We start from the raw sequence: 18,505 nt of genomic DNA, 5'->3' as shown, positions 1-18,505 counted from the left end.
ATAAGTCAGTTTATTCCGTCATCATTAAAATTAAAGCTCAACCAGATATCAAAAAAACTGTCATGTTCCAATCTACATTTATCGTGCATAACATTATAACACAAAAAACTTCACAAGTACTAGCTAAATTATTCAGAGCAGATACAGATTATCCCAAACATTGACATAAGTGAATGCAGAGCCCATCCTGCTGCATCAAGGGGTTACACTCGGGGCAGGAGGAAAGGGGTGATCAAATATATTAATATATTCTTATGAGAGGTAATGCTGACTCACATGACTCCAAACCTCTAGGAGCAAAAAAGGCTAGATTGATATTGGAAAGGTTAAATTGGAAGGCAATCTTGTCCCTGCATAATTATTCTAAGAAAACTGGAATCTTGCAGTAATGCCCAAACATGCAGTATGCTTCAACATGTGACATTATTGTTGGTCATACATCATTATAGAAATTGCATATGGCCGAGAGGCCCATCATTATTCCTAATTTCATCCAATAACACAAAATGTATCTAATCATGATCCAATTTATCCAAACATGAATAATTCTAAGAACAAGTGAGTATATTTCTATTCAAGCATTAGCTTGACTGCAAACGTGTGCATGTTTTCATGTAATTGTAATTAATGAAAGGGATTGTGATAACCTGCCTGAAGTAAAACTGGGGAGCTGGTGTTCTTGTGCTGTCTGCATTACAGCTGCTCTATGCAAACAATCAGCTAAGGCCCTGGTTCACTCCTATGGCTATGCTTGGTAATTGCTAGTAAGCATGGCTTGTTTCACCTGACCACAGGTGATCTGTGTAAGCCACTTGACTGGCAATAAAATCCCTTACACTGCTGTAACTCATTTCCCAGTATAGATCTATGTTCCATAGTTCCTGGGTGCAAAATCTTGTCTGATCCTGTTTATTGACCACTGTCTGACCTTGACCTTGCCAATCTGCTGCCTGAACTGACCCCTGCCTGCGTTTGACTATTCTTCGGAATTCTGATTTGGTCCTACGCTTCTGACCTGTGTATGACTGTGGCTTGTGACCTTGACTACCCTTCTGCTTCCCGTATTGGTACCGTACAATCTGTTTGGTTTTGATCCGACCTGTCCCTTGACCAAGCTCCTTGCTCACCGTTCCAGTTATACATTACTGTAAGTCACAGTCACCCTCTGCTCCGTGCAGTTGCAGGCAGCACTCTCAGTGAGACCTTCCTAACACTCTCATTAGATTTAAATACTTTTCCGGAGGACAGACTTCCTGTGGAAAGGGAGCTCCAATATGTGAGCTGGACCTGTGAAATGGAGTGTCTGGTTTGCCTGTTCCTTTCAGATCCCTATAGGTTCAAGGATTTGGCAACTTAAATAGACATGGCTGTAACGAAGTAGGCTCAATGTCAGCAGAGAAGAGAAGCTGCAGAAGGTATAGCCTGCCAACCCTGCTGTGCTACTTTATTAAAATAAGGCAGAGGAAATAGCTGCATTTAGGGGATCCAATGTGGTGTGGGGAGTGAGGACTCTGGAGGGGACCTACTCATTAAGGGTTCAGTCTCCTATAAAGCTGTTGCAAGAAGTTTGAATGTCTGTAAACAGCATATTTAAATTTGTTTCTTTTTTAATTTTTTTTTTAATACAACATAATCAACAATTCTTGGAATGTAGCACCTTTAAGTAAAAAACTACTGAACAAAGATCAGTCTAGAACTTGTTATTCAGTAGAAGAAGAGAACTGGTCAGGGGCCAGAGTCCTTTCCCATGTCACTGTGTAATTGTCTTTGTACAACAAGTAAGGTAAGCCTGCAGCAGCCAACATGTATCAATAGTGAGACCTTATCTTGAACATACTCTACAATTAGAATTATTAAGAGCAGACATTTTTTCTGTAAAACTACAAAACTTGCTTGTTTTTAGTTCAGCTGTGTACAGATTGTAAAACGAAAGTAGAATTCGTTTTTGTTTTTTTAAATCTGTGTTTTATAATATAATAGCTTTATGTTATTCACTAATTTTATGTGGTAGAATGCTATTAGGCCACATCTTTTTTTGGTCACTAGCACAGAGTGGATGTTATCTTAGTAAGTACATTGTGGATAACAAATACTGCATATGGCCTTCCCTAAAAAGACACACTGTGTATCTTAATAGCTCTTGTCTGGAAAGCCTGAATCACAGTATCATTCCTTCTGGATGTGAAGAACATCTATATAGGAAGTATTGAACGATGATGGCTTTTTACAATAAATGGGCCACTTGTACCTGTCACTCTCAGGTACAATATCAGATTCATTTGCTATAGAGATGATTCTACTGTATTCCTTGGAGAAACTCTTGTTTTAGAAGCAGTAAATAGATCATGGGCTGCCGGGTTATCGCTTGCCAAAAGTTCTATTTTGCCTTCATCGTCTTTTACCAAATAATCCCATCATCAAACTATTTAAAATACTTTAATGCAAGTTAAAAACTTTTGTGAAATACTCTTTAGCCTTTATCTCAGTAATGATTAACACTTATCTGAAAACCTTACTCCCCTCCATGTTAGTATGGAAGCAAGGGGAGGTAAGGGTGTGGATTATGGATTACAAATTGGCATTGGTTGGCATTGGCCAACATGTAGGATTTCTATGGAAAAAGATCTAAGCATAAACATTTGTGGTATCTTTATTGACTCCCAGGATTGCAGTTCCAATCCGAATCCTGCTGAAAAAGGCCAAATCCCAAACCGAATCCTGGATTCGGTGCATCCCTAATGCAGATACATGCGTCTCACTTTTATTAGTATATTGTAAGCAGGTTCCTAAATTCAAAAGACAGCAGCCCAGAGCAGACTGAGCATGTGCATTGCTGGAGCAGAAAGAGAGCAGGCATCTTTACATGCATGACACATCACTGCTATATAGGGTTTCCACCTGGCCTGGCCGGTAAAAATAATGACTAATCCCCAATGTTATTAATAGGGAAAAGCGATAAATATATAGGTAAGTTTGAATATGGAAAAACAATCCCTGTTTTAGGGCATTTTTAGAGGCTTAATGCATAAAATGTCTTAATGTCTTTAATATATTGATAATAAATTGAGTATGGAGGATCTCTTGTAATTGTCTGTACTACCTGCAGCCAGATAACTTGTTCCACAGTCAGACCTGCAGCAAGATAACTTGTCCCACTCCCCAGTCTTCATCTTATTGTCACTGCACATAAAGAAAGTGACTGGGGAGTGGGACGGGTTATCTGGCTGCAGGTCTGACTGTGGGACAAGTTATTTGGCTGCAGGTAGTACAGACAATTACAAGAGGTCTGAGGGTCAGAGCTTTTTCTCTTGCATAGTGCCCCCACATTGGCAGATAGGCCGCAGGCTTTCCCAAATGATTGTAAGGGATATATCAGATAGGTACCTGTAGATCTTCTATGTTGGATTATGTTGGATTAGAGATAATAGCATATGTACCAAAGCATTCAACAAACATCCAACCATGTATTTAATGTAATGTATCTTAGAAAGTGTAACTATCCAGGATACAGCATGAAACTATAACTGCTAGTGATGGGCGAATACATTTGTCAGGCATGGATTTTCGGCAAATTTCCTCGTTCCGCCTCCCGCAAATTTTTTTTGCTGAAATGCATTGAAAATTAGCTGGCGAAAAATCTGCTACGCAAAACAAAAGTTGTCGTACGTCAAAATAATTCGGACGCCCATTGACATTGACTAATGTATGAAAAGAAACTGCTTACACCAGTGCTCCAGCCCTTTGGGTCTTTGCATCTTCCCCAGGCCTAATATGTTTGCACCCAGTCCAACAGCCATGAGAGAAAAGTGCTACAGTGTCAGAACTACAGAGTAAAAAGATCCTGCCTCTCTGGGGGGACACAGGGTAGAAGGGGTGCAGAGGGGGTCATGACTCTGAAGTTAACCCCCCCCCCCGTTTAGAGTGTAGAACAGTAAGAATGTTATACTGATATGTTCCATTAAACATCTGGTATGTGTCGGGGACAGTGTCACTTTAATGAGTTCTGCTTGTTAATTACAATGGAGCCACTACGACAAACATGGTATTACCCTCCAGAAGACATCTGGTTATTTTGGTGTTTTATGCACACTGGTCTGTATATCATCAGGTATCCATGAACATGATATATGCTCATTGTTTGTGCCAAGATGGCAATCCCTGTCACAATTAAACACATGAAATAAAGAAGTATCTTCTAAAAGAGAATTGGGGAACAAGGGTTTGGTCCTGCAGAGTTGGGCATTAGGCAAATTGTATACCAGAAACAGAATTGAGAGAGACGCAAAGTGTTTCTTGGTGCGGAATTAAGTATTTAAGTTGGCAGTATGTGCACTAAGCAGTTCTATGTAAAAGCAAATTGCTTATACGCATACATGAAATATGAGCAATCCTTATATGCTGGGGTTGCAGCCTGATCAGAAACATGATTGCACTCAGTTGACAAAGTATGGTGATCCAAATTGCCAAAAGATCCCTTATCCAGAAACCCCCAGGTCCCAAGCATTCTACATAACAGGTCCCATACTTGTATGGCATTCATAGATGGATCTGATTCCACTGTGTACTCTCATTCTGCTGGCCTTCACACATTACTCTATGTCATAGGTCAAAGATGGCAGTAAATTAAGTTCTAATCCCTGCTAATGCTGCTCCTAGCCAATAAATACAAATACATGCAGCAATATTAGTCTTTTTTTTATCAAATTACAAAAAAATTTTTACATGCAGCAATTTCAGCTTTTGTTGGCTGAATCCCTATTGTATTGACCCAGAAAAACCCTTAGTAAAGCCTTTTCAGTTGACGAAGCAGAGAGAAAAATTCATGATTAGTAATTGGCATTGGGACTTCAAACCGGATGAAAAACATACCAGCTATCACCCTTGCAATTATCTGTACACTTTCTATAAATGATTTAAGGGCAATTATAGTTATAAAAATAACAGAGGTGCTTCCCTTTATGAGAGCAGACAGTTTAGGTCTATGTGTAAATTGTGATGTTAAGTAGTATGGGGCATTTACATACTGTACAAGGGTTTAAACTCAGTTTAAACTAAGTACAACAGATTAATGCTGCTTTGCAATAACATTTCATTATTTCTAGGCAGATAAAGGACTGGCAACCCAAAAGTAATCTTTACACCATGTGTAAACTGCACTACCATGATCCTGTGGTAGATGCAGAGGAACTGCTCACTCTCTCTGAGCATGCATTGCTCAGGTGTGATTTTGGCACATCCTTCCACAAAAATGGTCTTGAAACCGGGTTCCTCTTCTGTGAACTCTACAGTTTTTTCCATAGATGTTCAATTTGATTCAAGTCGGGTAATTGACTGGGCCATTCTAGCAGCTTTATTTTCATTTTTTTTCTCTGAAACCAACTGAGAGTTCCCTTGGCTGTGTGTTTGGGATCATGGGTCTTGCTGAAATGTCCACCATCCTGGTAGATAGCAGTAGATTCTTATCAAAATTGTCCCACTACGTTTCTCCATTAATTTGCACTGATATGGGGCAGGATTGCTTTCTAAATACTGACACATTTCAGCAGGTTTTTTGGCTTTCCATGACTTTCTGCACCTCCTTTTCTTGATGTATTGAATACTTAATACAGTCAATTAAATCACTCAGAACTCAGTGGGCTTGATTGCTATTTTTCCTGATTATAATACAGTAAGGTGGTGGGCAGTTTAGCAGACACTCGGTAAATTACCAGCTTCGGTTGTATTTGTATTTATCATTATGATTGTGCATGTTGTCTCTGTGTCTAGTATCACTTAAAAGTTAATGGCGGGGGAGGATTAAGTCCTGACACCAACACTTTTGATCAGGAGACACTTTCCCAAGAAATGCAACCATGCAGGGAGGTGCCAACATACAAACATATGACCAGAGGTAAATAGTTTGGGTGATACAGGGTTCAACTTGACATGGAATTGTTTAATATCTATACATTGCACAGATGCTAAATTACAAATAAAGTGGCACAGGGAATGTGCATTGATCAAACCCCTCTCTTTTGTTTGTTGTAGCTAATTTTCCCAGATCAGTTGTGTTTCCATTATACTTATAGATTTTATTTTGGCTTGCAGTGTCCCCATAAACCCATTGATTGCAATTGTGTTAATTGTTATAATTGTGTATGAATCCTGATGTTAAGTAGTATGGGGCATTTACATACTGTACTGTACGCAGGTTTAAACTCAGTTACTAAGTACAACAGATTGCTGCAGCTTTGCATCATCTCCAATGGTGTACCAGAATGCTAAAATGAAATTATAAATATGCTCAGCTACAACAATAAACGTTCCAAGAAATCATGAAAGGTTCCTTGAGGCTCTTGTTGGATCCTTCATATTCAAATCGATGTAAAAGCCTGAATTCAGGCAAAGCCACATACACATTTCAAGTGAGCACTCAACGAGTAGGAACACAGAATGTTCTGTTGCTTTGACATGTCAGTGTTTCAGAATTCAACGACAACCTAGACCTGTATATCTGGGTTAACCAGTTATATGAAGTGATGCTGTTTAATGTCATTTTAAAACACCTGCAAAGTACTTTGAAATGGGGAGTCATATGGTTTTTCTACATTCAAGTATTACTCTAAAATACAAGAATAAAACATAAATATAAAGTTTGAACACAAGAATCAGACTATGTAATCAGAACGCTGTACTTTATTGAGCCATTAAATACACAAGACAAAACATATGACCCTGGACAAAAGGGAGGAAAATTCCAGATAATACTTGATATTAATAAGAGATAAAATCATTACAAGTAACTGTTAAAAGAACAATTTAAGGACGCAGGACTGAATCACACATAACTCATACAAAACTACTCTCAGCCCATTGGTATACTTCTGCCTTAAAAAAAAATGTTGTAGAATCGATTTTCTGGGTGTAGACAGGTGGAAGTTGGAAAGATGTAAATGTTAAAATAGTTATATTTATATTGTCCAGGTTTACCCCTTTGTGCAGTGTGCAGGATCCAGGATGTCAACTGCGAGTTCCATAAAAACCTGCCCATGCCTAGCTTTTAGGCTCAGGATGGACAGGAGTAGGTTAATGGGGGTCTACAGGCAACAAGAGCAATTGGTTGCGTAAGATGGCTGGGTCTCATCTTTGGAATGGCATCTCTTAACGGCTATAGCCAAATTCATCTGCATCATCTGCTCGGAAATCTCCATAACGCCACAGATTCAACTAAGGAAACAGCAGAGAGTAAAGATTTAGAGGAAATGTTTTCGCATATTTTGCAGGATTGATTGTTATAATGGTACTATTTTAATCTATTCAAACTGTAATGAATTCACTGAGGTTGAAGGTTTCATCTCATCTTCTCTATCTAGTATTGGTCCTGGTGCTAAATAACCAAACCAGCTGTAGTTTACTGTGTGGATCAGGAGCCCCACATTTGTACAGCATTGTTTGCCAGAGAGCAGAAGAATCTTCAAACAAAACAATTCTGATTTCTTATTTGGAACACAACTTCCATAGTGAGTGGAATGGCCAGTTACAAGCACTTACCCGAGAGGCCTTTGCAGACTCTTGAGCAGCCACATATTCACCAATCTATATAAAAGCAAGAGAAAATGTTACATTTTACATCTATTTTTGTATAACCATAAATAATATATTATAAAATGTTATTATATGATAGATAACCGAAGATATTCAAATTCCTCACTTCAAGGGCAGTAGTAGCTTCAGTTAGTCCTCACTCAAAATGTTATGGGTTGTTAAAAAGAGTTAGCTTAAAGAGTTAAGGTGGCCATACACAGAGAGATCGCCAAATGTCGCCAAACGAGCGGATCTCTCTCAGATATGCCCACTTTCCTAACGAACGGGAACGGGCGGTCGGATCAGATCAACGAACAGATGCGGCCGCGATCCGACGGGATTTTTTGTCCCATCCGATCGAGATCTGGCAGACTTTTGGTCTGTCGGCAGCTTTTATCGGCCCGTGTATGGCTACCTTTAGCAAGGTCCATGTTTCATTTTCATGGAAGGACTTTGGTTTGTTTTCCCTGACAGCACTAGGACCACAGAAGAATTAGGCAAGCGCCTGGGAAAGAAGTGACTAGTCCCCTTGTATCTGGGGCAAACTCTGGAGCCCTGAGCCAATCCTGTTAGCAGACCAGACTAATCTATGCATCTGCTGCAGTGAGAGATGCATTAAGTTACCATGGGGAGGCAAAAAAACAAAAAAGAAAAAAACCATATGCAGTGACAGAGTATGCCCAAAACATACAGCATTTAGGATTTTCCAAAGCAAAATCTATTTCAGAGATTCACAACTATCTCACAATTTTTCTTTCTTAAATCTTCAGTTACATAAACCTGCAGTTTGGATTTCATATAATGAAACATTTCTACATTACAGTCGTTCAGCTTCTTCTGATCTCATATTCCTTAACTCTGATCAAACTTCTAACGAATCCAAGAAAATGTTATTACCAATGGACCAATAGATTAGGGTGATCTTGCCTGTTTACCCAAGTGTTGTTGATGTTGGGTATATTGGAAAACCTTTTTACTTTATCATTGCATTGGACAAATGATCATGAAGCTACTTCATGTTTTGTCCCTGCAAGTAAGGTAATACATAACAAGAATTCAATGGTTTTGCAATGGTTTTGTTAGCTGGAGGATTATCTGTGCATGATAGACCCAAGCTTAATATGAACTACTGAAGACTTCGCTTTGTTTTTCAGTTTTTTTCCCTCTCTTCCAGGAATGGAGTTCAATAAATTTCCAGTTAAATGCGTTTATTTGTTGAGATGAACCCAAAACATTATGATGAGCTTGTAATAATGCACGTGGCTACTAAAGGCTCACAGTTTGCATTGGTTAGTAAAACTATCTAGGAGAATAGAAATTTTCATTGTATTGATCCACATTAGCTGGGCCCTGGGGCATGGAGCAGTCAACAGCTTTAGCTGAATGCCATTTAAATGACTTCTATATAAGATTATAAATGAGTTATTGAGTAGTATGTGCTTATGTGGGGGATGGAAGCCATAGTTTGCAAACCTAAATTCTCTTTCCTTAGAAGATCAAATGATGGATCAAATGTTATGACATGGATTGGGAAACAACTAGCTTCTGGAATTGCAGCAGACAAACAAAACAGATACCATGGCAGTAAATGTAGACACTGCTATGACACTGAGTTGTTCATTTAGAATACTGAAGGGTGAAAGATGGAGTCACTGCCTATACAAATCTACTACTTTATTGTACTGAAGCACAAATAGAAAAAAGTAAGTAAAGAGTGAGGTTCTTGATAAAGACAACCAAAAAGGGAAGACAAGGCACACAAACAAATCTGCAGATAAATAGGGGAGGTTAGGGGCCAATTACAATCCCTATGGGGCACTGTGCAAATGTATATAAAAACAAAAGGGGGATGATTTGCAAATCATTACACACTATACTTAATTACAAATATTACACATAAAATGTTGAAACTGATAAATGTTATTGTTTTCTGAAAAATATATGCTCATTTTGAATTTGATGCAAGCAACACGTTTAAAAAAAAAGTTTGGGATAGGGCAACATTTCCCACTGAGTTGCATCAGCTCTTCTTAAAACGATACATTTGGAAGCCAATCACTGTTGGTTTGAAAGTGAAATGTCCCATACTTGCCTAAAATGGGATTTCAGCTGCTCAGCAATTCTGTGTCTTTTTTTCCTTCATGACTCATCAAATAACTTCAATGGGTGACAGGTTGGTACTATAGGCAGGAGGCCAGTTTAGCACCATGACTCTTTTACTACTGAGTGATGAAGTTGTAATACATAGATAATGTGGTTTGGCATTGTCTTGTTGAATTAAGCAAGGCCTTGTTTATATATATCTATATATATCTCTCTCTCTCTCTCTCTCTCTCTCTCTCTCTCTCTCTCTATATCTTTCTTTTCTTTTGAAATTCTTTTTATTGAGATTTTCAATAAAATACAAGTATATGACAATATGATAAACATACAGTGTTTCAATAAGGAGCAAAAGAAGTATTCATGAGCATTACAGTAAACATTTGACATGAAAGACAACAAAATAAATAAACAAACAAAGAAAAAGGGGAAATACAAATAACATAAAATAATGAAATATCAGAATAATAATAATAAAGTAAAATAAAATTAATTTAGATAATTTAGAAAAATAGACCTGGTATTCTCTCCTACCAATTAAAGTCTGACAATGCCAAAAAATATATGAAGAACCATTTTTGTGAATGAAGGCATTAAATATCTCTTTTAGCATTTTATTAGCATAGATCTTGTCCCATAAGACCAAGGATAAATGACCTCTTATCAGCCTCTAAAGATGAGATATAAAGAGACCATCTATTCCTTATTCTATTTCTCTGGAGAAGATCATCCATTCTAAATCTAATTACCTCTTGAATACATAAGTTAAATAGATAAGACAGCACGTCCTTCAAAGAAGGGGGGTTCTCTTTTATCCAGTACAAGAATATAGATTTCCGAGTAGCTGCCATAACTAACCAACAAAAAGATAATATTTCATCTGAGACATTAATAGAAGAGCCATTGCAAGATACCTGAAAAAAGTCCTTCACATCTACTAGAGCATATTGAGGATTTAAAGAGACATCTAAATTAGTCAATTTTTTAATAAAACCTTTTATTTTTTCCCATAGGTTTCTAATAATCGGACAATCCCAGATATAATGAAAGAAGTCAACATTCTTCTCTGTACATTTTGGACAAAAAGAAATCTTCTGAGAGCTATCACAGTTTTGGAACAATAAGCCATAACCTAAATGAATGAGCCGGAAATGTTGGTCTCTCCAGGACTCAGAACATATATTCTTTCTAAAATTTTGGAAAGAATGCAGAAGTTCCCTGGAAGAAACATCAGTTCCCAAAAATGAAGACCATTTTTTGCTCGAATTCTCTAGTGGATCTAAATCCTTGGAGACTGACTTTAAAAGATGTAATGAGATCCATGAAATATTATTTAGTTTAATATCATCAACCAACTGTAATAAATCTTTATAAAACTGATGATGACTTAATTGTGTTTTTGTTCTATTATCGATTAATTGAAAGCCTTGTCTAATCTGCAAATAGCTGAGCCTTTCCTTCTCAGAAAGACTATACTTTTCCTTAAACATTTTCCAAGGGAGTGGGTCTCCCAAAATTGGATCTAAAATGTGAGTAATTTGAGAAATACCGAATTTTCTCCATTTGTAAGAAAATTAAATTCTTTGCTTTATGGGAAACCCCTTCAGAAAGAAAGGAGATAAAAAAGGTGAGACATTGAAGTTTAGATTATTCTGTTTACATAGAATTTTCCAAGTACTGGTTGTATCCCTAAAAATTGGATTTCTCTTAATATCTATATGTTGCTCAGACCAGTTTTTATGTAAAGAAGATATAATATGTTCTTTTGAGTCCAAAAATAATTCCAGATTCAGATTAGTAAATTTCTCAGTACCCGACAGCCATTCCACGATATATCTAGTATTAGCAGCAATATTAAACTTTCTGAAATCTGGGACATTAAGTCCTCCTAAACCTTTAGGTTTTCTAAGTTTAGATAAAGAAATTTTAGGTTTTTTGTTATGCCAAATAAAATTTCTGAGTATTCGGTCTAACTTCTGCACATCAAGATGTTTTAGCAATAGCGGAAGGTTCAGAATAGGAAACGCAATTTTTGGAAAAATTTGCATTTTGAATAATGCTATCCTTCCCATTAGGTTCAATGGACTATCCATCCATTTTTTGCAATGGGTTTGCATTATGTGACTTAATGGAGAAAAATTTAAAGGGTATAATTTAGAGAGATCAGAAGGGATCAAAATTCCCAAGTATTTCATTTTACCAGAAGGAGATTTAATTTGAAGATCAGCTAGCAATTGCCTCGGAATGTTAGAACAAATGTTCAGAATATCTGTTTTACTGGAATTAATGAAATATCCTGAAAAAGTCTTATAATAGTCAAAAAAATTAAAAATATTTTTAAGTGATAACGTTGGATTACTAACAATCAAGAGAAGGTCATCAGCATATGCTAATGATTTGTAATGTTTACCATCGATCCTCAGACCTTGGAATATATTTGAAGAGTTCAGAAATCTAATTAAAGGCTCCATAGAGATATTAAACAAAAGTGGGGACAAAGGACACCCTTGACGAGTTCCTCTGAAGAGATCAAAAGTCTCTGATAATTCCCCAACTGCTGCGATTCTTGCTTTGGGATTAGAATAAATAGAGCTAAGTAATAACATAAACTGACCTTTAAGACCAAATCTGTCACAGCATTCTGAGAGATATTTCCAAGAGACATTGTCAAAGGCTTTCTCAGCATCTAAGCTCAATATTGAACATGGAATCATAGCCTTCTTGGCTTTGTAAATAATATTTATTAAAGTACGTATATTCTTAACCCCTGTTCTATTTTTTACAAAACCATTTTGCTGAGGAGAGATAATACTAGGAAGCAATAAAGAAAGCCTATCAGCTATTATTTTTGTTAAAATTTTAATGTCGAGATTTATTAAAGAAATTGGTCTAAAGGAAGCCGGTTGAGAAAGATCTTTGCCTTCCTTTGGAATTAATTTGATATGAGAAACCATACTAGAATTTAAGACTTTCCCATGACAATAAATTTCATTATATAGATTGGTCAAAAAAGGGGCTAGTTCCAATTTTAGTGTTTTATAAAAAGGAGAAATTAATCCATCCGGCCCACCAGCTTTGAAATCCTTTAAAGAATTTATGGTAGACAATACTTCCTGAATATTAATTGGTTGATTAAGCACCTCTAGTTGCTCTTCAGATAGTTTTGGGAAATTAACCTTCGAAAGAAAATTCAGACTTTCAGTTTCATCCAGCTGTGAAGGAGAATAAATAGATTCGAAATAACATTTAAAGATATTTACTATGTCTTTTGGGAGGTTAGTCATCTTACCCAAATGATTTCTAATCATCATTGGTTTATGAGACCATTTACTATGTTTAAACATATTGGCGAGAAATCTATTTGATTTATTATGTAAATTACCAAACCCAGCTTTACAGTAGGCGAAAGAAGATTGGTCCCTCAAATTAACCCAATGTTTAAGTTTATCTAATGCTTCTTTATATTTTTCACTGTGTTGTTTAGTAGGATGCATAACGAAATTCAAATATGCCTTTTTTTGAGCTTTAGAATGCAAAATAAATTCTTTATTAATTTTTCTCATATAACGTATTCTATATGAAGTAATTTCCCCACGGATTACCGCTTTCCACGCATCCCATAACAATGGCAAGTTGGGTTCATCCTCCTGAGTTGACATATTTTCTTTAAGAAACAATTTCCATCTCTCTCTCAGCTTTTTATTAAATTCCGGCTTATCTTTGAGGAAAATTGGGTAAGACCAAGGAATGTAAGATTTTGGTGAAGGACCTAGATCTACCTCAATTAAGACCGGGGCGTGATCTGATAAGTTGATACTACCAATATTTGCTGATCTAGTTTTATTAAGTACATCGATTGATGAAAATAAGAAATCAATACGAGTTCCTATTCCATGAGGATGAGAGAAGAAGGTAAAATCTCTATCTGTCGGATTCAACATTCTCCAAAGGTCCACCATCTTAGTTTGACTTTCAAAATTCGATAACAATTTTGATTTTTTAATAGACTGTTTTTGGACTGGGCCACTTTTATCTAAAGGCCATAAATAAGATTCATTAAAATCTCCGCCAATAACAAATTTATTTTGTGGATAAGTCCCTATCTTCTGGATTATCTGAGAGTAGAACTGTTCTTTACCTGAATTAGGAGCATATAAGGAACTCATGAACCAAACCTTATTTTGTAAAAGCACCTCAGCTATCACAAATCTTCCATCATTGTCTCTTTCTGAGTTCAATAATTGGATATTTAAAGACTTATGAAATAAGATCGCTACTCCTCCTTTTTTTTTCACTGCAGGGGAATAGACTACATTTCCAACCCATCATTTTAATTTTTCAGATTCTACGTCAGAAAGATGAGTTTCCTGTAGCATAACTACTTCTGATTTCAATTTTTTTAACTCAGCTAACACTCTTTTTCTCTTTATAAATGAATTAAGCCCATTCACGTTCCAAGTAACAATATTAAGCATTAAAACCTATCATAAGATATAAAACATTGTTACAAGAATACCAAAAGTTTCTAAAAATACCAGGTCTAGTAAAATAAGAGGAGAATGTAATGTAAGCCAGGTCACTTAAGTGAATGAAAAAATAAAATAGAATCATCATAAAAAAAAATTGGACAAAACTCCAATAAAATACATAAAAAGACATCAGGGATGTAAACCATCTATTGATGAAATGAACATCTTTAAGTATATCAACCCAAAAAAACCAAAAGCTTCTTAACTTTAGTGCTTTGGTATCAAAAAATCTCAACCAACCAAAAAAGAAAAAAAAACAAAGCACCAGAAGAATAAACATTAGGTTCAGTGACTTCACTTTTTTCCTAAAGAGAGAGAAAGCTTAAACTCTCTTACAAAGATAAGTGGCAGGGAAAATTCCACATCATCTACCACTTACAAACTAAAAACCTTCAAATTTAAATTTTAATTGAAATATCAAGTTAAATTAGGTCATCATATTATCCAAATTAGATTGTTCCTGTGTAATAGGGGATCTGGATCTAGATCTTGGATTTGCTGTTGTATTCTTATCTTGAATCTTCTGTGTGGGACGAGAAAAAACTTTTGTTTCTTGCCTCCTTTCCTTAGCCGAAGCAGGAAAACCAAATCTTGCATCTTTAGGGTGATCCTTTATAGAGGATGAGGATTGTTTCTCAAGCCGGAATATGAAGTTTGAAGCATCTTTTGGGTTTTCAAAAATGTGGGTTTCAGTTGCCAGAAAAATCTTCAATTTAGCTGGGTACGTGAGTGCAAATTTAATGTTCATCTTAAATAAAGATTGGCAAATTGTAGTGAACTCCTTCCTTTTTTGAGAGAGCAAAATTGAATAGTCTTGGAATATGAGGATTCGGAAGCCATCAATATCCAATGTATGGTTTTTCTTATAGGCTTGAAGAAATAAAGCTTTTTCAGAATAGTCTAAGAACTTAGCAATAACTGCTCTTGGTTTGAGGGGAGCTTGTTCTCTCAAAGGTCCAATGCGATGGACTCTTTCCAGCTTAATGTTTGTCAAGTCTTGTGAAATCCCTAGTTTTTTAGGAATCGTTGAAGTAATCATAGTGATAATGTCACTCATCTTATAAGATTCCGGAATTCCTATAAATCTTAAGTTATTTCTTCTTGTCCTATTTTCGAGATCATCAATTTTTGATTGCATATCCTTTGTCTTCTTTTCCAGATCATCCAATCTCGTAGAAGTGAAAATTGTGTCATCTTGAATATCAGAAACCAGAGATTGTAATTCCTGCATCTGGCGATTCTGTGAGGTAAGGTTTTCAGACAAACTTTTAATAGTGCCTTGTAGAAGTTCAAGTGCTTTTTCAATAGCTGATTGAATAGCCTTTTCAATCGTTGGGTTAAGTAGTTTTGCAACTTCGGCTGCTAGAAGAGAATTTTCAGTAGATTTTTGTTGTGAGCTTTTAATAGAGCCATTGTCATTTTCAGAATTTTTGGAATTCTTCAATTTACTTCTTTCATAGGTTTTCCCATTGCTTTTAGTAGAGAAAACTGAGGGGGCAGGAGAGTATCCATATTTCAGCAGTAGATTTTCGTCAAAAAAAAAAAAAAAAAAAATATATATATATATATATATGTAATATATATATATCGAAATCCACTATAGTTGCAAGCAGTATCTCAAGAAAACACTTAATCTACTTGAATGTAGACTGGTGTGTGTTTCAGACTTGGGGTGGAATAAAATGTCCCAAATATATATTTTCTTCACAGTTTGCAATATTCTTTGCAGTCTGGAATGAAGATGCAGTAAATAGGTTCAGATAATTCACTTGTTTTTACCTCAGCTTCTGTTTATTTGCAATACAGGAGTCTTTATGCACAAATATTACTATTTGTGAAGAGAGTGTAACATGAGGCTATAGTTTAACCACCTTTTTTCCTCACACAGATGCGTCTCTCATTAGTCAAAGTTAGATATGACTGAAGATCTTATCATCTCCTTAGTAAAAACAATGAGACTCACTTTGTCTTTCCCTTCACACCGGTTAACTTTTCCTCCAGCTCAATACTTTTTGTGTAGAAGCATTAAGGCATAATATAAGGGTGCATCCTGAGGTAAAGAAAGAACCCCTTGTCGGCCATCTTGCTTCATAAACAAATGCGTCACACAGTAATAACTTTTGTTATACTTGGGGTTATTACTGCTCCTTTACAAAAACTTAGTCACTGACTTTTTCCTCAATAAATATTTCCCTTTCCCTCAGTTTGGTTTTCTGTATTTTGAAAACTGTTAGGCTTGGTAAAAGGAGTTATCATGAGGTGATACTTCTGTCAGCCATTTGTCTCAAAAGTATATGACTCCCAAATCTTTTAGTTTTGCCAGGAACTATTTAAATCATTAATATATAAGTTATAGTTACTGAAATCCTCAAAATAATTCTCTTTCCTTTCCGGTTCACAGGTTAACAAGTCTCCGTTTCAGAGCCAAGGCCATGGGCACCCGCCAGCATCGAGTCAAAACTCTCCTCTGCTCTCCCCAGCCGCAACCGGATCACTTCGGAAGACTCGCAAAAGAGACCAGGAACTCAGAGGATCTTAAAGGTAAGTAAATGAAGTATCTTGCCGAATTTAAATAGCTGTTGTAAGTGGAAATGCGCGGAGCTTCACTCCTGCCCTCCCGCTCTCTCAGGCGCCATAACCGGAAGCCTCTCTCTATATCTATATCTATCTATATCTCTCTATATATCTCTCTATATATCTCTCTATATATCTCTCTATATATCTATATATATATATCTATCTCTATATATATCTATATATATATCTATCTGTCATCCGCATTAATGGTGCCTTCCCAGACGTGCATTTATCCATGCCATGTTCACTAATGCACCCCATACAGTCACAGATACTGGCTTTTAAACTTTGTGCTGATAAGCCTGACACCTTTTTCCCCTTTAGTGTCCTATCATGGTGGCAAGGAGTTCCAAAAATGTTTAGTTTTTTATTTGTCAGACCACAGGCAATCTGTCTTAAATGAGTGTGGGTCCAAAGTGGTGGTGTTTTTTGGATCATGTTTTATAGATGTTTTTTTCTTTGCATGGAAAAGCTTTAACATGCATGTCTGGATGCAGTGATGAACTACTGTATATTCACAGACAATGGTTTTCAGAAGTATTCAGGATTCCATGCAGTGATTAGAACCCTGTCTGTTTTTAATGCTGTGCCGCCTGAAGATCACATCCATCCAATATTAGCTTTCTGCCTTGTCTCTTGTATGCAGAGATTATCTGAATCTGGTTATTCCTAAATCATTTGCCCATGCAGTGTTTCACTACATCTCTGGGATGCTCTTTTTATACCCATCATGTTATTGACCTGCAGCCAATTGGTGGGATGTTTCACCAGGGTTTTTTTTCATCATTACACAGCTGTTCCAGTCTTTTGTTACCCACGTCCCAATTTTTAAATATGCTGCAGGCATCAAATTTGAAACAAGCATATATTTTTCAGAAAACGTTTCTCAGTTTCAACATGTGATATGTTGCCTTTGTATCATTTGCAATTGATAAAAGGTTTAAATGATTTGCAAATTGTCCCATTGTTTTATGATTTACATTTTACACAGTGCCCCACTTTTTTGCCAACAGGGTGGTAGGAAAACCTAAGCAATGTAATTGTATTGTGAGGAACTACATCATATGAAGAAATGCCCCAGATTAGTGCATTTACCAATTTATGAAACTGCTTTTCCTTGCGTACTTCCACCATCACAAGTCCTTCTTTCACCAAACCCAGGCCCACATCATCCTTGGAGTCGGCAAACTGCAGCGTAACATGTGGGCAACCAGCTCCACTGTACTCCACATTCAATAAGCACTGTGTATTCTGAATGTCACGCACAATGTTGTCCACCACATCAGTCCGAGCATCTTCCTAAACATCAGGACACAAGATAAGAAATGTTATAATAATCATCTGCAGACAGGCAACATCAACATAATGCGGAGAACTTTAGCAAACTTACATCTATGGGTACTTGGATAAAAGCAAAGCAATACTCTATAGCCTGTGCAGGAAGGGTGCGTATACTGAAAGACTGAGGGAGAGGACCCAGCCGGGTGGAAGGCAGAACTTCTCTCTGTAGGAATAAAATAAGAGAGCAATTACAAACATATATAGAGCTTTTAACAAATTATTTACATTATATCTATAGAAGAGCAGGAATGACCATATTACAAAAAAAGAGCACATTGCAGCATAGAGACAAAGAATTCCCACTTGATTTTAGGTAGGGAGAAGATGCAACGCCTGATAAGATTTATACTTAAAACATGGGGTGAATATACACTATTCACTATAATGACCATTTA

The 18,505-nt window shown here is 36.5% G+C and overlaps 1 protein-coding gene across 1 annotated transcript in view; it reads right to left on the bottom strand.

The window, feature by feature from the left end:
• Positions 1-6,657: 6,657 nt before the first annotated feature.
• The window catches only part of snd1.S (staphylococcal nuclease and tudor domain containing protein 1 S homeolog), a 408,840-nt gene continuing 396,992 nt past the window's right edge, over positions 6,658-18,505 (bottom strand). The window contains 4 exon segments of the mRNA NM_001086137.1: positions 6,658-7,206; positions 7,531-7,575; positions 17,865-18,068; positions 18,160-18,273. Of these exon segments, the coding sequence (NP_001079606.1) occupies positions 7,141-7,206; positions 7,531-7,575; positions 17,865-18,068; positions 18,160-18,273 (429 nt within the window). The 3' untranslated portion in view covers positions 6,658-7,140.

This window comes from Xenopus laevis, chromosome 3S (assembly GCF_017654675.1).
Source record: "Xenopus laevis strain J_2021 chromosome 3S, Xenopus_laevis_v10.1, whole genome shotgun sequence".
NCBI classification, from domain to species: Eukaryota; Metazoa; Chordata; class Amphibia; order Anura; family Pipidae; genus Xenopus; species Xenopus laevis.
The sequence above is the reverse complement of the archived record's forward strand: the minus strand, read 5'-3'. Positions and strand labels throughout refer to the sequence as shown.